This window comes from Neophocaena asiaeorientalis, unplaced genomic scaffold, assembly GCF_003031525.2.
Source record: "Neophocaena asiaeorientalis asiaeorientalis breed wild unplaced genomic scaffold, Neophocaena_asiaeorientalis_V1.1 scaffold36, whole genome shotgun sequence".
NCBI classification, from domain to species: domain Eukaryota; kingdom Metazoa; phylum Chordata; class Mammalia; order Artiodactyla; family Phocoenidae; genus Neophocaena; species Neophocaena asiaeorientalis.
This window is the reverse complement of record NW_020174149.1, coordinates 4,276,645-4,294,909: the sequence shown is the minus strand read 5'-3', so window position 1 is coordinate 4,294,909 and position 18,265 is coordinate 4,276,645. Positions and strand designations below refer to the sequence as shown.

The window sequence follows — 18,265 nt, the reverse complement described above, 5'->3', positions numbered from 1 at the left end:
GGACTAAATTTATGCATTCATTCAATACATACTTAGTGAACATTACTATGCGTCAGGCATTGTTCTGAGAACATGTTTCTGTGAATAAAACAAAGCCCCAGGTTTAATAGAGTCTGTAATCCACTGGGGGCAGACAGACAATAAATAATTTATCAGAGGGTGATACATGCTAAGAAAAATAAATAAATAAAGCAGGGAAAAAGTGTTGAAGGGGAGGAGAGTGATGGTGGGTGTGCGGTGTACACAACCATGTTACATAAGGAGGGAGACATGGAAAGTCTGACCTGCAGGAGGTGAGGGAGAGCACCAGGCAGTTCAGTGGGGAAAAGCATAGCCCAGTTAGTGAGAATAGCAAGTTCGAAGGCCCTGAGGCAGAAGAGCACCAACTGTGTTCAAGGAATAAGGGGAGGCCATGCGGAGGAAGGGAGAGCAGTACCCCGTGCCAGCTCACGCTGGACATGATAGCATGGTGAAGATTCTGCATTTTACTCTGAGTGGGATGGGAAGCCAGCAGAAGATTGTGAACAAGAAATTAATACACGTAAGACACTTCAAACACTGTGCACAGTAAGTACTGAAAATTCTAGCTTTTGTTTTTACTTTTCTTGACTCTAAAGGTAACTAACCTCCATTCTGAGAATGATAATTTTTAGCCTAAAATATGGCACAAAGGATAGAAGTCCTGATCTGACAGATCAGATTTGTGGTTACCAGTGGCCAGGGGTGAGGGGAGGAGAAATTGGAGGAAGATGGTCAAAAGGTACAAACTTCCAGTTATAAGATAAATAAGCACTAGGGATGTAATGTACCACATGATCAACATAATGAGCACTGCTGTGTGTTACAGATGAAAATTGTTAAGAGAGTAAAGCCTACGAGTTCTCATCACAAGGAAAAAGTTTTTTTCTATTTCTTTAATTTTGTATCCATGTGAGATGTTTACTAAACATATTGTGACAATCACTTCACCATGTAAGTAATCAAATCATTATGCTATGTATCTTAAGCTTATCTGTATAAGTGCTGTATGTCACTTATATCTCAATAAAACTGGAAGAAAAAACCTCATTAATATTGAAAAATCCTGATCTTACAAACTTTAGGTCCAATTTTAACATCCTACATTTACAAAGAGGATTGATGATTAGAAAATTACCTCATGTCCAAGACTAGGTTCTTTTCATCTGCTGCTTGGCAATTTATTTTCTTTCTTTCTTTTTTAAAATTTATTTATTTATTTTTGGTTGCATTGGGTCTTTGTTGCTGTGCATGGGCTTTCTCTAGTTGGCAGTGAGTGGGGGCCACTCTTCGTGGCAGTTGTGGGCTTCTCATTGCAGTGGCTTCTCTTCTTGCGGAGCACTGGCTCTAGGGGTGTGGGCTTCAGTAGTTGTGGCAGGTGGGCTCAGTAGTTGTGGCTCGTGGGCTCTAGAGCGCAGGCTCAGTGGTTGTGGTGCACGGGCTTAGTTGTTCCACGGCATGTGGGATCTTCCCGGATCAGGGATTGAACCCGTGTCCCCTGCATTGGCAGGCGAATTCACTTTTTTTTTTTCAAAAAGCAGAAAAATCATTCTTATTTTTATGCAAATGCAGCATATTATAACTCTCCGTTCTACACCTTATTTTTCTTACTTATTGATGTGTCTTAGAGTCCTTCCCTATTAGTACCTTTTTTTTTTTTATACAGCAGGTTGTTATTAGTCATCCATTTTACACACATCAGTGTATACATTTCTTGATGTATAGTATCATGTCATCTGCAAACAGTGACAGTTTTACTTCTTCTTTTCCAACTTGTATTCCTTTTATTTCTTTTTCTTCTCTGATTGCTGTTTGCTAGGACTTCCAAAACTATGTTGAATAATAGTGGGGACATCGTTGTCTTGTTCCTGATCTTAGAGGAAATGCTTTCTGTTTTTCACCATTGAGAATGATGTTTGCTGTGGGTTTGTCGTATATGGACTTTATTATGTTGATGTAGGTTCCCTCTATGCCCACCTTCTGGAGAGTTTTTGTCATAAATGAGCGTTGAATTTTGTCAAAAGCTTTTTCTGCATCTATTGAGATGATCATATGGTTTTTATTTTTCAATTTGTTAATATGGTGTATCACATTGATTGATTTCCATATATTGAAGAATCCTTGTATCCCTGGGATAAATCCCACTTGATCATGGTGTATGATCCTTGTAATGTGTTGTTGGATTCTGTTTGCTAGTATTTTGTTGAGGATTTTGCATCTATATTTATCAGTGATATTGGTCTGTAATTTTCTTTTTTTGTAGTATCTTTGTCTGGTTTTGGTATCAGGGTGATGGTGGCCTCATAGAATGAGTTTGAGAGTGTTCCTTCCTCTGCAATTTTTTGGAGGAGTTTGAAAGGGATGGGTGTTAGCTCTTTTCTAAATGTTTGATAGAATTCACCTGTAAATAGTGTCTGTTGTAGCTTCTCCTTTTTCATTTCTAATTTTATTGATTTGAGTCCTCACCCTCTTTTTCTTGATGAGTCTGGCTAATGTTTTATCAATTTTGTTTATCTTAAAGAATCAGCTTTTAGTTTTATTGATCTTTGCTATTGTTTTCTTTGTTTGTATTTCATTTATTTCTGCTCTGATCTTTATGATTTCTTTCCTTCTGCTAACTTTGGGTTTTGTTTGTTCTTCTTTCTCTACCTCCTTTAGTTGTAAGGTTAGATTATTTACATGAGATTTTTGTTTCTTGAGGTAGGCTTGTATAGCTATATACTTCGCTCGTAGAACTGCTTTCACTGCATCCCACAGGTATTGGATTGTCGTGTGTTGTCATTTGTCTCTAGGTATTTTTTTATTTCCTCTTTGATTTCTTCAGTGATCTCTTGGTTATTTAGTAATGTAGTGTTTAGCCTCCATGTGTTTGTGTTTTTTACATTTTTTCCCCTGTAATTCATTTCTAATCTCATAGCATTGTTATCAGAAAAGATGCTTGATATGATTTCAATTTTCTCAGATTTACTAAGGCTTGATTTGTGACCCAAGATGTGATCCATCCTGGAGAATGTTCCATGCGCACTTGAGAAGAAAGTGTAATCTGCTGTTTTTGGATGGATTGTCCTATAAATATCAATTAAATCTATCTGGCCTATTGTCTCCTTTAAAGCTTGTGTATCGTAGTTATTGTATTGTTCATCTCTGTTTGTTCTTTAATTCTTGTAGGTCTTTGTTAAACATTTCTTGCACCTTCTCGATCTTTGCCTCCATTCTTTTTCTGAGGTCCTGGATCATCTTCACTATCATTATTCTGAATTCTTTTTCTGGAAGCTTGCCTATCTCCACTTCATTTAGTTTTTTTTCTGGGGTTTTATCTTGTTCCTTCATCTGGTACATAGCCCTCTGCCTTTTCATCTTGTCTATCTTTCTGTGAATGTGGTTTTTGTTCCACAGGCTGCAGGATTGTAGTTCTTCTTGCTTCTGCTCTCTTCCCTCTGGTGGATGAGTGTCTCCAAGAGGCTTGTGCAGGTTTCCTGATGGGAGAGACTGGTGGTGGGTAGAGCTGGCTGTTGCTCCAGTGGGCAGAGCTCAGTAAAACTTTAATCTGCTTGACTACTGATGGGTGGGGCTCGGTTCCCTCCCTGTTGGTTGTTTGGCCTGGGGCAACCCAACGCTGGAGCCTACCTGGGCTCTTTGGTGGGGCTAATGGCGTACTCTGGGAGGGCTCCCGCCAAGGAGTACTTCCCAGAACTTCTGCTGCCAGTGTCCTTGTCCCCACGGTGAGGCACAGCCACCCCCTGCCTCTGCAGGAGACCCTCCAACACTAGCAGGTAGGTCTGGTTCAGTCTCCCCTGGGTTCACTGCTCCTTCCCCTGGGTCCCGATGCGCACACTACTTTGTGTGGGCAGGCAGATTCTTAACCACTGCGCCACCAGGGAAGTCTCCTTGGCAATTTATTTTCTAAAAAACTTCTTATCATGGACATTTTCAAACTCAATACAAAATTAGATAGAATACCCAGTTTCAAGCAATTATCAATTAATGGCTAATGTTGTTTCTTCTGTATTACTATTTTCCTCCCCCTCCTCACACTGAATTACTTTACAGCAAATCCCAGACATATCTTTTCATCTGTGAATGCCTCAGTACATAGCTCTGAAAATAAAATCTTTCTGTTTTGCTTTACCATAAGACCCTTATCACACCTACAAATTTAATGGTAATTCCTTAAGATCATAAAAAATCCAGTCAGTCATCAGATTTTCCTGGTTATCCCATTAATGCTTTTTAAAAATAGTTGATTTGTTTAAATTGAGATCCAGACATGCACGTTGCATTTGGGTGTTAGGTCTTGTAAATCTTTTAAAATCTGACTATTCGTCCTTCCTGTTTGTTTTCCTGTCATTTATTTGTGAAGAAACTTGGTCTTTTGTTCCTTAGTTGTCCCTCATTTTGGATTTTGCTGAATTCCTCCCCACGGAGTTGTGAATATGTTCCTCTTTCCCCTTGTTTTTCCTGTAAGCTGGTAGTTGGCTCTAGAGGCATAACCAAGTTGGATTTTTTGGCAAGACTACCTCATGGGAGGTGCTGTGAACTTCCTGTTACACCCCATCAGGAGTTATGTCCTGCCTCGCTTTCTCTATCTCTTATATTTGGTAAAATACACATAACATCAAATTTACCCTCTTAGCCACATTGAAGTGTACAGTTCAGTGGTATTTAGTACATTCACCATGTTGTGCAACTACCACCACTATCTAATTCTGGAACTTTCCCGTCACCTCAAAAAGAAGCTCTGTACCCATTAAGTAGTCATTCCCCATCTCCCTCTCCCCAGCCCCTGGCAGCCATGAATCTTTTTGTCTCTCTGAATTTTTCATATAAATGGAATCATGTAATACGTGGCCTTTTGTATCTGGCTTCTTTCACTTAGTATAATGTTTCCAAGGCTCATGCATGTTTTTAGCACGTGTCAGTACTACATTCCTTTTCGAAAATAAATAATTAATTAATTAATTAACTTTTGGCTGTGTTGGGTCTTTGTTGCTGCACGTGGGCTTTCTCTAGTTGCGGTGAGCGCAGGCTCCTCCTTGTTATGGTGCGTGGACTTCTCATTGCGGTGGCTTCTCTTGTTGCGGAGCACGGGCTCCAGTAGCTGTGGCACACGGGCTCAGCAGTTGCGGCTCACGGGCTCTAGAGCGCAAGCTCAGTAGTTGTGGCACACGGGCCTAGTTGCTCTGTGGCATGTGGGATCTTCCTGGACCAGGGCTTGAACCCGTGTCCCTTGCATTGGCAGGCAGATTCCTAACCACTGCGCCACCAGGGAAGTCCCCTGCATTCCTTTTTATGGCTAAATAATATTCCATTGTGTGATTTTATTTATTCCTCAGTTGATAGACATTTGGGTTGTTTCCACCTTTTGACTTCTGTGAATAGTGATGCTGTGAACATACATGTACCATTTTGCTGGAACACCTGTTTTAATCCCTAGGAGTGCGTCTCTTTTTGTGGTGTTAGGACTCATTGGTGGGTTCAGTTGGCCTCAGCCTGATCCATATATGATAATGTTCCCTGTGGGCCTTTCATCTATTGATTTTAGCCACTATTGATGACCACTGCCTGTTCCAATAGGGTTCCAACAGCACACTTCTCATAGAGGTCGAGGTGGTCTAACCATTTTACTTTCAGTTAACATTAAAGCAGCACTGTTCTGGGCAACCAAGTTCATGCATTCCTATGAGGGGAAGAAAATGGGGGGCAGGGGGGCTGGTGACCAAAAAGTGTGAGAAAAGCTGCATATGATGGATGCCCTTGCTGCAGACTGCAGTGCTCACTCACATGCTAAGGCCCCTGGGAAGCTGTGTAGTCAAAAAGCCTGTTTAGCTTTAACTCTGTATTTCCCAAGTTTATTTGACTATGAATATTTTTTTCTCTATACTTATTCTAATTATCCATTGGAACATGCTTTGGAGAATATTGTTTTAGTGTCTAGGTTACTTAAAATACTACTAATTAATTTATACCTATGTGTTTCTTAGCTGTTTGTAACTGACCTGACAGTCCCCAGAATCTTCTATTATCACTTAGTGGCCATAAGTTAACCATATTCTTGCAAAATCCCTGGACAGCAGAGTTGGCAATATTTCTGGCAAAGCTTCACCTGGAAACTCTGAATTGAGATTATGTCCTTGGGAATGAATGCTTGAGTCAAATAAGCAAATATCAATTTCACCCATCACCTCAATCTTAAGTGTCTGATGGACACCTGTGATAAACCTTAGAGAAGCACCATACTGATGTGTAAGCCAGAGCTGCTTATCATTCCTCTCTGCTCTTCATTGCTTTACTCTGCACGGCCCCCAAACCATGCCGAGGACCCCCTTCATGTTTCCCTGGGTCACACTGCTGGGGGCTCTGTCCCACCACCCACACGTCAGCGTGGTTAGATAATGCTAAACACTGAGGTCACGTGGAGAGAGGGTCTAGCAGACTCCTTGGTTGACTTTCTAAGGTCAGGGATTTGAGAGAACTCCTTTCCCGTGGCCACTTTAATGCATTTCACTTACTAGTTTGTTTTCAGAAGTTTTTAACCAGTCAAGCAGCCATGCAAAATGCTGTGATCTGCACCTTTGAGGCCAGAAGCATGGCACAAAGGTGGTGCCTGCCCTCACCATTTAGGTGGGCTCAGCAGGGTAGCAGGGGCTTGTGGGGAGTGGGAGGAGGCTGGTAGGAGGAAGAGTAGTGAGCAATCCAGTGCAGGGAAAGTGGAAACCCTGGGCCATTTCACTGTTAGAGAGAGGACCCAGCTCTGTGAAGTGTGTGCTGTAACTGGGGCTTCTAGGTAGAGGCGGTAATGAAGGTCAGCCAGAGTATAGCGTGGTTCCAGGTCAGAGATTGGCTGGGGATACAGGGGAAGGGGCCTGGCCAGAGTTGGGCAGGGTGCCAGGACCCTGGAAGTCATCTGCCTTGGTCCTGATGGGCTCAGGAGTTAAGCAGGGCCGAGTATGCTTGCGGGAGGCCTCACTGGCCTAACCTAAAAATTAACTTATACAACCTAACATCCAGCATCCTAGGACAAGCTGGCATTGAGAGGCAGAATAATGGAGTGGTTGAGAGCACAGATGTCGGTGCCAGACTTCCAGGGTTCAAATCCTAGCTCTGCTGCTCACTAGCTGTGTGACCTTGGGCAAGTCACTCCACCTCTCTGTGCCCCTGTCTTCCCAGGGAGGAATAAAAGTAAGACCTACCTTATAGGGTTGTTTATGAAGATTAAAGGAGTTAAGATATGCAAAAGCACTTAGAACCCTTCCTGGCACTTAGTGAAGTGTTGAGATTTACCTGTTATGATTAAATGGTGGGCTTAGAGGACAGATCTGTGAGCTGCTGGGCACTGAGAGCTGCTGGGGTGCTGGGTAAGCAGTGGGGAGGAGGGGTGCTCCAGGGCAGGTGGGCAGGAGCAAAGGAGAGAGGGAAGAGACTCTGCCTGTGGGCAAGCCAAGGAGGGGAGAGCTGGATCTTGAACTCACCAGACACCCCACCATTTTTGGAACAGGGAAGGTTGCAGAGCCCCATTCCGTGCCAATAGGCCCAGATCACAGTTTGCTTCTGTCTCCCTAGGAGAAAGGGGGTCATGGCCATGTTCACATCCCTGTCCCCAGGTTACCTGAGTTCCCCTCCTGGCCTCCTTCTCCAGTGGTTCCCATGTGTCTCTCATCTGTTCTCTTTAGAACAGTCACAAAAGTTTCAACTAAACTTAGTATCAGGTTATAATTCTTTTTCCTGATGACTCAGCTTGCTTCTCCTTTTTATTTTCTGCATGAGAAAAGGGAAAACCTTCCCTAGGATCACTGAACACAGCCTTCCTTTCTCTTGATAATAGCCTGGTGAAGGTGGGGAGGGGGTAGTGCCCAGAAACTGCCAGGCAAGTAGAGCTGACTGTCCACACGTCAGTGTCCAGAGGCTTCCGTGTCCCCGTGTCCCCTGCTACCTGGCCTGTCGGCATCGGCTCCAGGGGGCTCTGCGTGCTCACTGGCCCAGCTTTCAGAACCAGGCCCCCAACAGCCAGCCCGGTGGGGGGCTCCAGCTCCATCCCCCCATGGTGATGTGGGATCTGTTTCATCTCAGTATATAATTATATACTCTAGCTAAAACTAGACCAAATCACTGCTTTTAACAGCCCTTTTGCCTCCTGATCTTACCCACTCCCATTTTTGTTTTGGAAGGATCTTCCTTGCCACTTCAGGGTCCAGAAATATACATTTGGTGTTGTTTAAACATTGTTTTCTAAGAATATCTATGCGACTGCCTTACTCTCTAACTTTGCCAGCACCCTCCTGCCTCTGTTTCTTACCTGTGCCATTTCCTCTCTAGGTCGTGTCCTCAGCCTTGTGTTTGGGCATGAAAGCATCCTGGACGTTGGGCATCTAGGTCTTCCCACGTCTCACCTCCACTTGTGTCCCTCTGTCTTCTCTCAGCACCACCTCTGGACCAGTTCGGTGGACCCCAGCCCTTGGTTCAGGCCTTTCTGTTTTGGGTTCACACGGCAGCTTGGTGTGTTAAGGGCAAACCTCACTGGCATCTAGGTTTCCCCATACATTGCTTTGATGTTCCCTCGTCAGCAGCAGCCTCAGTCTCTGTGTCACACTGAGAGCCAGCCCCTATTTCATAATCACTATTAACTTTCAAAAGTAGGTCCATATTTGGCACTGCCCACTCAGCACGAGGTGCTAACGTCTGCACTATTCACTGCTAAGTTCTTTGTGAGTCTGAGTCAGCTCCTTACTTTCCCTACTCCGTCTCTAAAGGTGGCCTCTGCTTCTTTTCCTGTATTCACACTCTGGGTGAGGAGAAAGGTAGTGAGATGCTCTTAAGACCAAAGTCATGATTGCTCCCCTTTCCTGAGGGTCTCCAGACACAGGTTCAGGGACACGTGTAGGTAGTGTAGGTTTGTATGTTCTGAGGGGAGAAGTGATTCCACAACAGAAAGAAGTGGCCTCACAAGAATGAAAGGACAACTTCAAACATGCTGTCAGTAACTCATCAAATGACAGCGATGAAGTAACCCTTCAGGTCACGCCTGGCAGCCAACTGATCCTGGGCAGGGGAAACCAATGGCCAAAGAAAGGAAGAAGCACACCTGAGCCAACTTGCTCACAAGCTGCAATATGTAAACGTGGGTACAAAGCGGTTACTTAATTCCTGTACCTGTTCTGACTCAGCACACGCTTGAAGTACTTTTTTTTTTAAATTGTAACATCTTTATTGGAGTATTATTGGTTTACAATGTTGTGTTAGTTTCTGCTGTATGATGAAGTGAATCAGCTATACGTATACACACTTGAAGTATTGGGCCAGGATTTGACAGGATGCCAGTGCTGGCAGCACACGCAGAAAATTTCACGGTGACACCACCCAGATGGTGCCAGGAAAGGGACACAGAGCCCAGTGGGCTCTGCCTGCAGCTCTGGAGGAGAAGCCTTCCTCCTGCCTGCGGGGAAGACTTGGGCTGATGCCTGGCTCCCCTGGAGTAGCCTGCAAAATAAACTAGCATGGACCTGACATTTAAAAATTCGTCAGCTGTAGATTTTCAAAGTGTATCAATGGGGTTTGGTTTCATGATTGCTGCTAAAAAAATGTGAGCAACTCGCATGACTATATTCAATTTTCACTGATTTAATTACTGCTAAGAAAAGAAACTGCCAGATGGAAAAGACATCGGCATCACATTTCTCACGGTGTTCAAGTTGGCATCAGCATCGATCAAAACCTTGCAGTGGCCTCTCGTTTCCATCCGTGGTTTTAAAGTGACTGTACTTAGCTGACTTATTTGTGATCCCCTCTTCATTACTGTGTCTTGGACAGTATCAAAACAGACCTGCCTTCCCTGGTGGCGCAGTGGTTGAGAGTCCGCCTGCCGATGCAGGGGACACGGGTTCGTGCCCTGGTCCGGGAAGGTCCCACATGCCGCGGAGCGGCTAGGCCCGTGAGCCATGGCCGCTGAGCCTGCGCGTCTGGAGCCTGTGCTCCGCGACGGGAGAGGCCACAACAGTGAAGAGGCCCGTGTACCACACACACACAAAAAAGACCTGCCTGTGGCTGTTTATATAAATCTTTAAGTTCAGTATCTTGTGAGCTTCCAGAACTTTTGTTGGCAGAATATGGTAGTGCTTTATAAATGCATGTGGGAGAAAACCTTGAAAAGATGGTAGACTAGTTTATAGAAGAGGTAGCAAACAATGACCTTTCTGGAACATATAAAAAAAAAATATATGCATCTGCTTTAAGCAGCTTTTTATTAGTGAAATGCATGGCTTACTTTATAAGTAGTAAAACCTAAGCCTTGGCAGCAGTTTTAATTCTCCAAGGAGCACAGATTATGTTCAAAGGGCTAAGATGGTTCATGGTAAGATCAGAATGGGTTATGGAACAATTAGAGAGAAAATTCAACTCAAAATAAATGTCGACTGAGTGGTTCTAGGACTGAGCATTTTTACTGGCGGGTGAGGTGGCTAACATTTGGATGCATTTGAATTATCGTCAGAGTGAGAGAGGACCTTAGCTGTCATCTTCTCTCTTTTCCCCAGCCTCCAGTCCTGGAACCTCTGACAGCCCATATGGTTGACCTTGCCCAGGACCTCACAGGCAGCCTACCTCGTGGATGCTTGCCCAGATCTAAGCTTACACGGTTTCCCTGTGGCCTCTAAATACCCAGCTTCCTCTCTGAATGGCCCACAGTGAATGCATGTCTATAAGACAGGTTTTCTGGGCTTCCCGGTCCCCAACCCCCCCAAAAAAAAAAAAAAAAAAAAGACAGGTTTTCTAATACCTGAAGTTAGGTCTCATGTGTCTTCCAGCTTGGCTTTTCCTTTTTCAGGCTGATCCTGTAGATCTGGCTCCTTCGTGAGGTGGCTCACTTAATCAAAGAGAGTGCACTTCCTGCAGAGAAGAGAGCAGTGCTTCAGCCAAGCGAAGCTTGTGTAGCTGTGCTTCTAAACTAGACTGTCCAAAAAGCCCATGAGCATTTTCTAGACCAGCATCCCATCTCATTCAGCCTTTCCTCCCTTTCAGAGTTTCCAGAACTTTCACCATCCTGGAGGTCCAGCACTAGCTGGTATCAGTTAACCAATGGCCTTAAAAGAGATAATAATATTCCATTGTATATATACATATATATATACACACAGCATTTTGTCCATCTGTTCGTCCATTGATGCATGCTTGGACTGCTTCCACCTTTGACTCTTGTGAATAATGCTGCTATGAACATGGCTATACAAATATTTGCTCAAGTCCCTGCTTTCATTTCCGTGGGGTATACCCAGAAGTGGAATTGCTGGATCATATGGTAATCCCATGTTTTGAGGAACTGTTATGCTGTTTTCCACAGGAACTGCACATGATCATTTTTTTTTTTTTACTGCATATGCTATAGTATAATTATAACAATTTATTAGATATTGCCAAACTTTTTTCTAAAATTATATATATATACACACACACACACCCCTACCAGCAGTGACCCAAATCTTTGCCAACACTATTATCAGATTTCTTAATTTTGGCAAATTTAGTGGTTTTAAAATGATTATTTTATCATGGTCTTAATTTTTATTTCCCTAATTACCACTGCAATTACTCATTTTACATGTTTGTAAGTTTTGTTTTTCATATGGAAGTCATTAATCCATTAAGAATTAATTTTGGTAAAAAAAAAAAAAAAAAAAAAAAAGAATTAATTGTTGTGTATGGTGTATGATAGAAATCTAATTTTACTCTTTTTTAAAATTAATTTATTTATTTTTTGGCTGTATTGAGTCTTTGTTGCTGTGCACAGGCTTTCTCTAGTTGCGGAGAGCAGGGGCTACTCTTCATTGCGGTGTGCAGGCTTCTTATTGTGGTGGTTTCTCTTGTTGCGGAGCACGGGCTCTAGGCATGTGGGCTTCAGTAGTTGTGGCTCGTGGGCTCAGTAGTTGTGGCACACAGGCTTAGCTGCTTCGCGGCGTGATCTTCCCGGACCAGGGCTCGAACCCATGTCCCCTGCATTGGTAGGCAGATTCTTAACCACTGCGCCACCAGGGGAGCCCTTCATTCCTTTTTATGTGGATAACCAAATGTCCTGGCTCCATCCTTTTCCCATAGCCACTATCTCATATGTCAAGTTTCCATATATGGTTGGTCTGCCTCTGAGCTGTTTGTTCATTTGGTTACTTTGTCAACCTATGTTAATGGCATCTGTTCTCTTTATCAGGAGGGGACAATGAGGTATTGAGAGAGACTGATCCTGGGTTAACTGGGCACTTACTGTCGGGCATTGTAATTGCACCTGGCTATGGACGAGGTGGTTGGAATTGGCCTGCTAGTTGAATAAAGTCCACGCACTCATGGAGCTCAAAGATACACATATTTAAATCCCGATGATGTAACATGGTAAGTGTGGTAATAGAGGAATAGCTGACATGATATGAGAAAAAAACAGCAAAGAAACAACTAACTAGTATTTGGGTGTCCAAGAAGGTAACAGGGGGGTGACCATTTCAAATGAGCTGAGGTCTAGAGGTACACAAATTTAATATCAAATCCCAGTGCTCCTACTTATTAGCTGTGTGACCCTGAAAAATTCTCAATACATCGTTGAGCCTCAACTTCCTGTCTATTCAACAGAGGTAATAATAATACTTACCTCAGAAGGTTGCTGGGAACATTAAAACAAACCATATATCAGGAGCACTTAGCCCAGGGCCTGACACAGTGGAAGTACTCAATAAATGTACACCTATCAATTCATTCATCCAATAATATTAACTAAGTACCTACTATGTGTCAGGCATGGTAATAGGCTATAAGTACAAGTGTGAGAAGGCAAATGGTCTTTGCTCTCATGTAGCTTTTGGTCAACCAGGATACACATATGCTTATAAAATATTCACACAAATATATCATTACAGATTTGATGAGTGTTATAAAGGGAAATTATAGCATGCTAGGACAGAATAGAAGAGGGAAACCTGATTTATGATGAGTGTTTTTATTATCACTACACATTTCTGAGCTGGGACTTGAAGGGTGGATAGGAGTTTATGGGCATGGCAAGTGGGGATGGCCATTCCAGGCAGACTAGACTTCAGAGGAAAAGGCATGAGATGCGAAAGCTTTTCTCTAGGTCAGGGGCAAGTGCCCCCTCACTCAGGACCCCCCTCACTGCCCAAAGACTTAGAGGGATTCCTCATGTCCACCTTTTCCAGGGAACAGGCAGGAGAAGTTGAGTGCCTGTGGCCCCCAAACATGTCTGGTGGCTCAGTGAACTCTGATCTTTTGTCAGTGTGATAAACTGTTCTCAATCCACTGACCAGCTCCTTGGTAATACTGGGCTGAAGATAAATGGTGAAAATGGCTTAGATGAGCTGGATTACAGTGAAGTCCTTTTGATGTTAATGTTGGTCAAAAAAGTATTTAGGACTGACCTCAGTTTGGCACTCCAAAGCTCAAAGATAAAAAGAAGTGCTCAGAGAAAAGAAAGTAAAGTGATTAAAAGATTTTCCAAGACGTATGTGAAGTATTTTTACAAGCTAACGGTGCATACTGTTTGCCATTTAGAGCAGATGGGACAAAGAGTTATATGTGCAAGAAGGGAAATACAGATGCTTGTGAGGAGTTTTTCTGGAACAAGTACAATTCAATAGTTCTCAAACTGCAGTGTATATCAGAGTCCCTCCAGGAGCCTGTTAAAAACTTAGACTCCCTCTGCAGTGATGGCCATTGTCAGTGTGCTCAGGAGTCTGCATGGGTTCTCTCCCAGCCGGAGAGCCCTGGCTCCGCCCACTCCACACCACAGCTTAGCGCTAGGTCTGGGGCAGGTGCGTCCTGGGAGAAGTTTGCCACAGAGGCAGCCCAGATCCCAGGGGGCAGCACAGCCACCTCAGTTCCTGCAGCCACTATGCCCCGACCCCCAGCCCCAGGCTACTCCACACCAGAGCCTTGCACTAGATCTGGGACAAACACAACAGAGAAAGGGTTGGGCAGCTTCTGAGCAGAACTGAAGCTGCCTGTGTAGGCAGTGCATAGGACCTCACTTGCTTCAGCATCACCTCCTTTGAGGCAGGGCTCACACTCACAAGCAATGGATCCTACTGAACCCAACCCTGAGGGCTTCTAATCCAACAACTGGGGGGGGGCAGACCCCACTCCTGCCAGGGTGGCAAGAGAGGAAGCCCCATCTCATATCCTGCACAGGCTCTAGATACTACAACACCTACCACACCCCCTGTCCAGGGGATAACAGCCAGCACACCCTAAGGAAAGACGTGACTGGTGTCCATACCGAAACCAGCCCTTGCATGAAAACACGGGACATACGTAGTCTACACAGGGATGTTCTCACATAAAAACACCCTTTCAAGACCACAGCAGATAACTGTTTCTCTTAAATTCATAGAGACAGAGAAAGTTAAGTAAAATGAAAAGGCAGAGGAACTACACCCAATCAAAAGAACAAGAGAAATCCTCTGAAAGAACAAATTATGAAACAGAGCTCATCTGTCTACTAGATCCCAAGTTCAAAAAGGTGGTAATAAAAATGCTAACCGAACTAAGAAAGATCAATAGAAACACAGATCACTGTAACAGGAACTAGAAACTATAAACATGAACCAATAAAAAATAGACAATTCCATTGCTGAGATAAAAACCAATCTAGAAGCAATGAATAGCAGACTAAATGACACAGAAGAATGAATACGTGATCTGGAAGACAGGATAATGCAAATCACCCAATCAGAACAGCAGACAGAAAGACAAATGAAAAAAAAAAAAAGAAAGAAAGCAACATATAAGATCTATGGGATAATATAAAACATGTCAACCTATGCATAATAGGGGTTCCAGAAGGAGAAGAGAGAGGGAAGGGGATCAAAAAATGTATTTGAAGAAATTATGGCTGAAAACTCCTCAAACCTAAAGAAGGAAATGGATATCCAGGTACAGGAGGCACAGAGAGTCCCAAACAAGATGAACCCAAAAAGACCAAGACACATTATAATTAAAATGGCAAATGTTAAAGAGAGGATTCTAAAGACAGCAAGAGAAAAACAAAGAGTCAGTTACAAGTGAACCCCCATAAGGCTATCTGTTGATTTCTCTGCAGAAACTTTGCAGGCCAGAAGAGAGTGGCAGGATATATTCAAAAAGCCTGCAACCTAGGATATTCTACCCATCAAGATTAGCACTTAGAATAGGAGAGGTAAAGAGTTTCTCAGACAAGCAAACACTAAAAGAATTCAGCAATACTAAATTTACACTAAAAGAAGTATTGAAGGGTCTTCTCTAAATAGGAAAGAAGGGCATCCGGCTGCAAGATTGGCCTGTCCATCCTCAACAGCGACCTGGCCAGTTTAGGGGCCGATTATCTGTACCTGGATGCATTTTGTTCCCAACATCACCTTTGGTCACCCTGTGGTAGAAAGCCTCCGAAAGCAGCTAGGCCAGGACCCTTTCTTTCTTCCTTTTTTTTTTTTTTTGCGGTACGTGGACCTCTCATTGTTGTGGCCCCTCCCGTTGCGCAGCACAGGCTCCGGACGCGCAGGCTCAGTGGCCATGGCTCACGGGCCCAGCTGCTCCGCGGCATGTGGGATCTTCCCGGACCGGGGCACGAACCCGTGTCCCCTGCATCGGCAGGCAGACTCTCAACCACTGCGCCACCAGGGAAGCCCAGGACCCTTTCTTTGACATGCACATGATGGTGTCCAGGCCGGAACAGTGGGTAAAACCAATGGCTATAGCAGGAGCCAATCAATATACTTTTCATCTCGAGGCTACTGAGAACCCGGGGGCTTTGATCAAAGACATTCGGGAGAATGGAATGAAGGTTGGCCTTGCTATCAAACCAGGAACTACAGTTGAGTATTTGGCACCATGGGCTCATCAGATAGATATGGCCTTGGTTATGACTGTGGAAGCTGGGTTTGGAGGGCAGAAATTCACGGAAGATATGATGCCAAAGGTTCACTGGTTGAGGACCCGGTTCCCGTCTTTGGACATTGAGGTTGATGGTGGAGTAGGTCCTGACACCATCCATAAATGTGCAGAGGCAGGAGCTAACGTGATTGTATCTGGCAGTGTCATTATGAGGAGTGAAGACCCCAGATCTGTGATCAACCTGTTAAGAAATATTTGCTTAGAAGCTGCTCAGAAACGTTCTCTTGATCAATGGAACCACAAGGAGTCCAGTGTTTCTGCTTACGAGATCTCCTTTTTACTGGAAAACAAGAATATTACCTACCAAATCGTACCACAGTTGAGGCAGTGCTGCTTTTCTGAGCAATTATTCATTCCAGTGACTAAAATCCATTTTGCAGAATGTTCCAAGAGGTTAGAAATTGGTGTGTATTACATTTTCAGTGATGCAATTTAAAGATTAGTGTGGTAAAATACCATTTTTACTGGGAGACTTGATTTTCATAAAGAGTAAGCATATGGGTATATCAAGGTTATGAACAGAAATGTGTCTTAATGCCTAAGAAAGGCATATTAGCTACTATGAAAAAAATTTTTTTTCTGAATTTCTAAAAAGAATTTTCTTTGCTTCTTGGCTTTTCTGAAAGCAAAGGAAGTCCGGTTTTTCCTGTTTCATGTCATTTTTGACTTGTGTGTGTGTGTGATAACTAAGTTGGGATCTGGCTGGGATGGCTCTTCTAGCTTCAGAAACATCTATTTTTTACTTTGCACCTTATATTTCATACATAAAAAACAATGTATTATGAAGTCCAGGGATTTTCAGGTGGTCTGTTGTAAAACGCAGGCACAAGTTTTATCAGGGTGTTTTCTTTGTTAGCTTTGCTCTAGGGGCAGGTTATTCAGTGGTTCTTCCCCCAAGCCCCACCCACCCTCCACCAACCCCATTTCCCCTTTTTCTTAATCACACCCGCTATTCTTAAGTACATAAGATGTTTTCCTAGCTCTATGCTAAAAGGAAAGGAAGGCCTCTATTTAGAAGTAATATTAAGTTGAATCCTGACTCTCTTCCCCTTTCTATTTGTTTGACCTTAGCAAACCAATCCAACCAACCTCTCTGAGCTGATTATTAACTGATTTATATATTGAATATAATCATAACAACAGTGGGGGGTTGTGTTGAGGATTAAGAGATACTATTAATTATATATGTAAAGCTTCCACTACTATTCCTAGAATTGTAGGGTAGTAGAATTTGAGGATGCTCAATACAAAGTAGCTGTCATATAAATTTATGCTTTGTAGATTATAAAGTATGTTGATATAATCTCATTAAACCTACAAATCAGTCCTAAAAAAAAAGAAAAGGAAAGAAGCAAGACTCTATAAGAAAGGGAAAATCACAGTAGAAAAGGCAATATATGAAAGGATTGAAGATCACTTAAATAAGCCAGTACCAAGATTAAAAAATAATTAAAATTATAAAAGAGGTTATAACCACAATAAACAGTAAAAGGATAAGCATGAAAATGTAAAATAGGATGTCAAAATCACAAAATGTAGGAGAGGGGAGTATAAAATGTAGATCTTTTAGAATGTGTCTGAACTTAAATGACTATTCGTTTAAAGCAAGAAGATATAGTTATGGGTCAACATACTTGAAATCTATGGTAAACACAAATGAAAAACATACAATAGCTTCACAAAAACCAAAAAAGAAAGGAACTCAAGTATACAAAAGAAAATCATCAAATCACAAAAAGAAAAACAAAAAGAAGAAGAAATGAAAAAAGAAGAACTACAAAAACAACTGGAAAACAAGGATTAAAATGGCAGTAAGTATATACCTATCAATAATTACTTTAAATGTCAATGGACTAAATGCTCCAATCAAAAGACACAGAGTGGCAGATTGGATACAAAAACAAGAACCTACAATGTGCTGCCTATAAGAGACTCACTTCAGGGCAAAAGTTACACACAGACTGAAAGTAAGGGCATAGAAAAATATATTTCATGTAAATAGAAATGACAAGAAAGTGGGAGTAGCAAAACTCATATCAGACAAAAATAGACTATAAAACAAAGGCCATAAAGAAAGACAAAGAAGGCATTATATAATGATAAAGCGATCAATACTAGAAGAGGATATTACACTCGTTAACATATATGCACCCAATATAGGAGCACCTAAATATATAAAACGAATACTAACAGATGTAAAGGCAGAAATTGACAATGATACAATAACAATAGGAGACTTTAACACCTCACTAACATCAATGGACAGATCATCCATACAGAAAATCAACAAGGCAACAGAGGTCCTAAAAGATACAATAAACCAGTTGGAATTAAT

The 18,265-nt window shown here is 42.6% G+C and overlaps 1 protein-coding gene across 1 annotated transcript; it reads left to right on the top strand.

The window, feature by feature from the left end:
• The first annotated feature begins 412 nt into the window (after window positions 1-412).
• On the top strand, window positions 413-16,366 carry LOC112406271 (ribulose-phosphate 3-epimerase-like). Its single transcript, XM_024755004.1, is given in 4 exon segments — window positions 413-541; window positions 15,288-15,373; window positions 15,375-15,436; window positions 15,663-16,366. Coding segments are annotated over 4 exon segments (981 nt in total).
• Window positions 16,367-18,265: the final 1,899 nt, after the last annotated feature.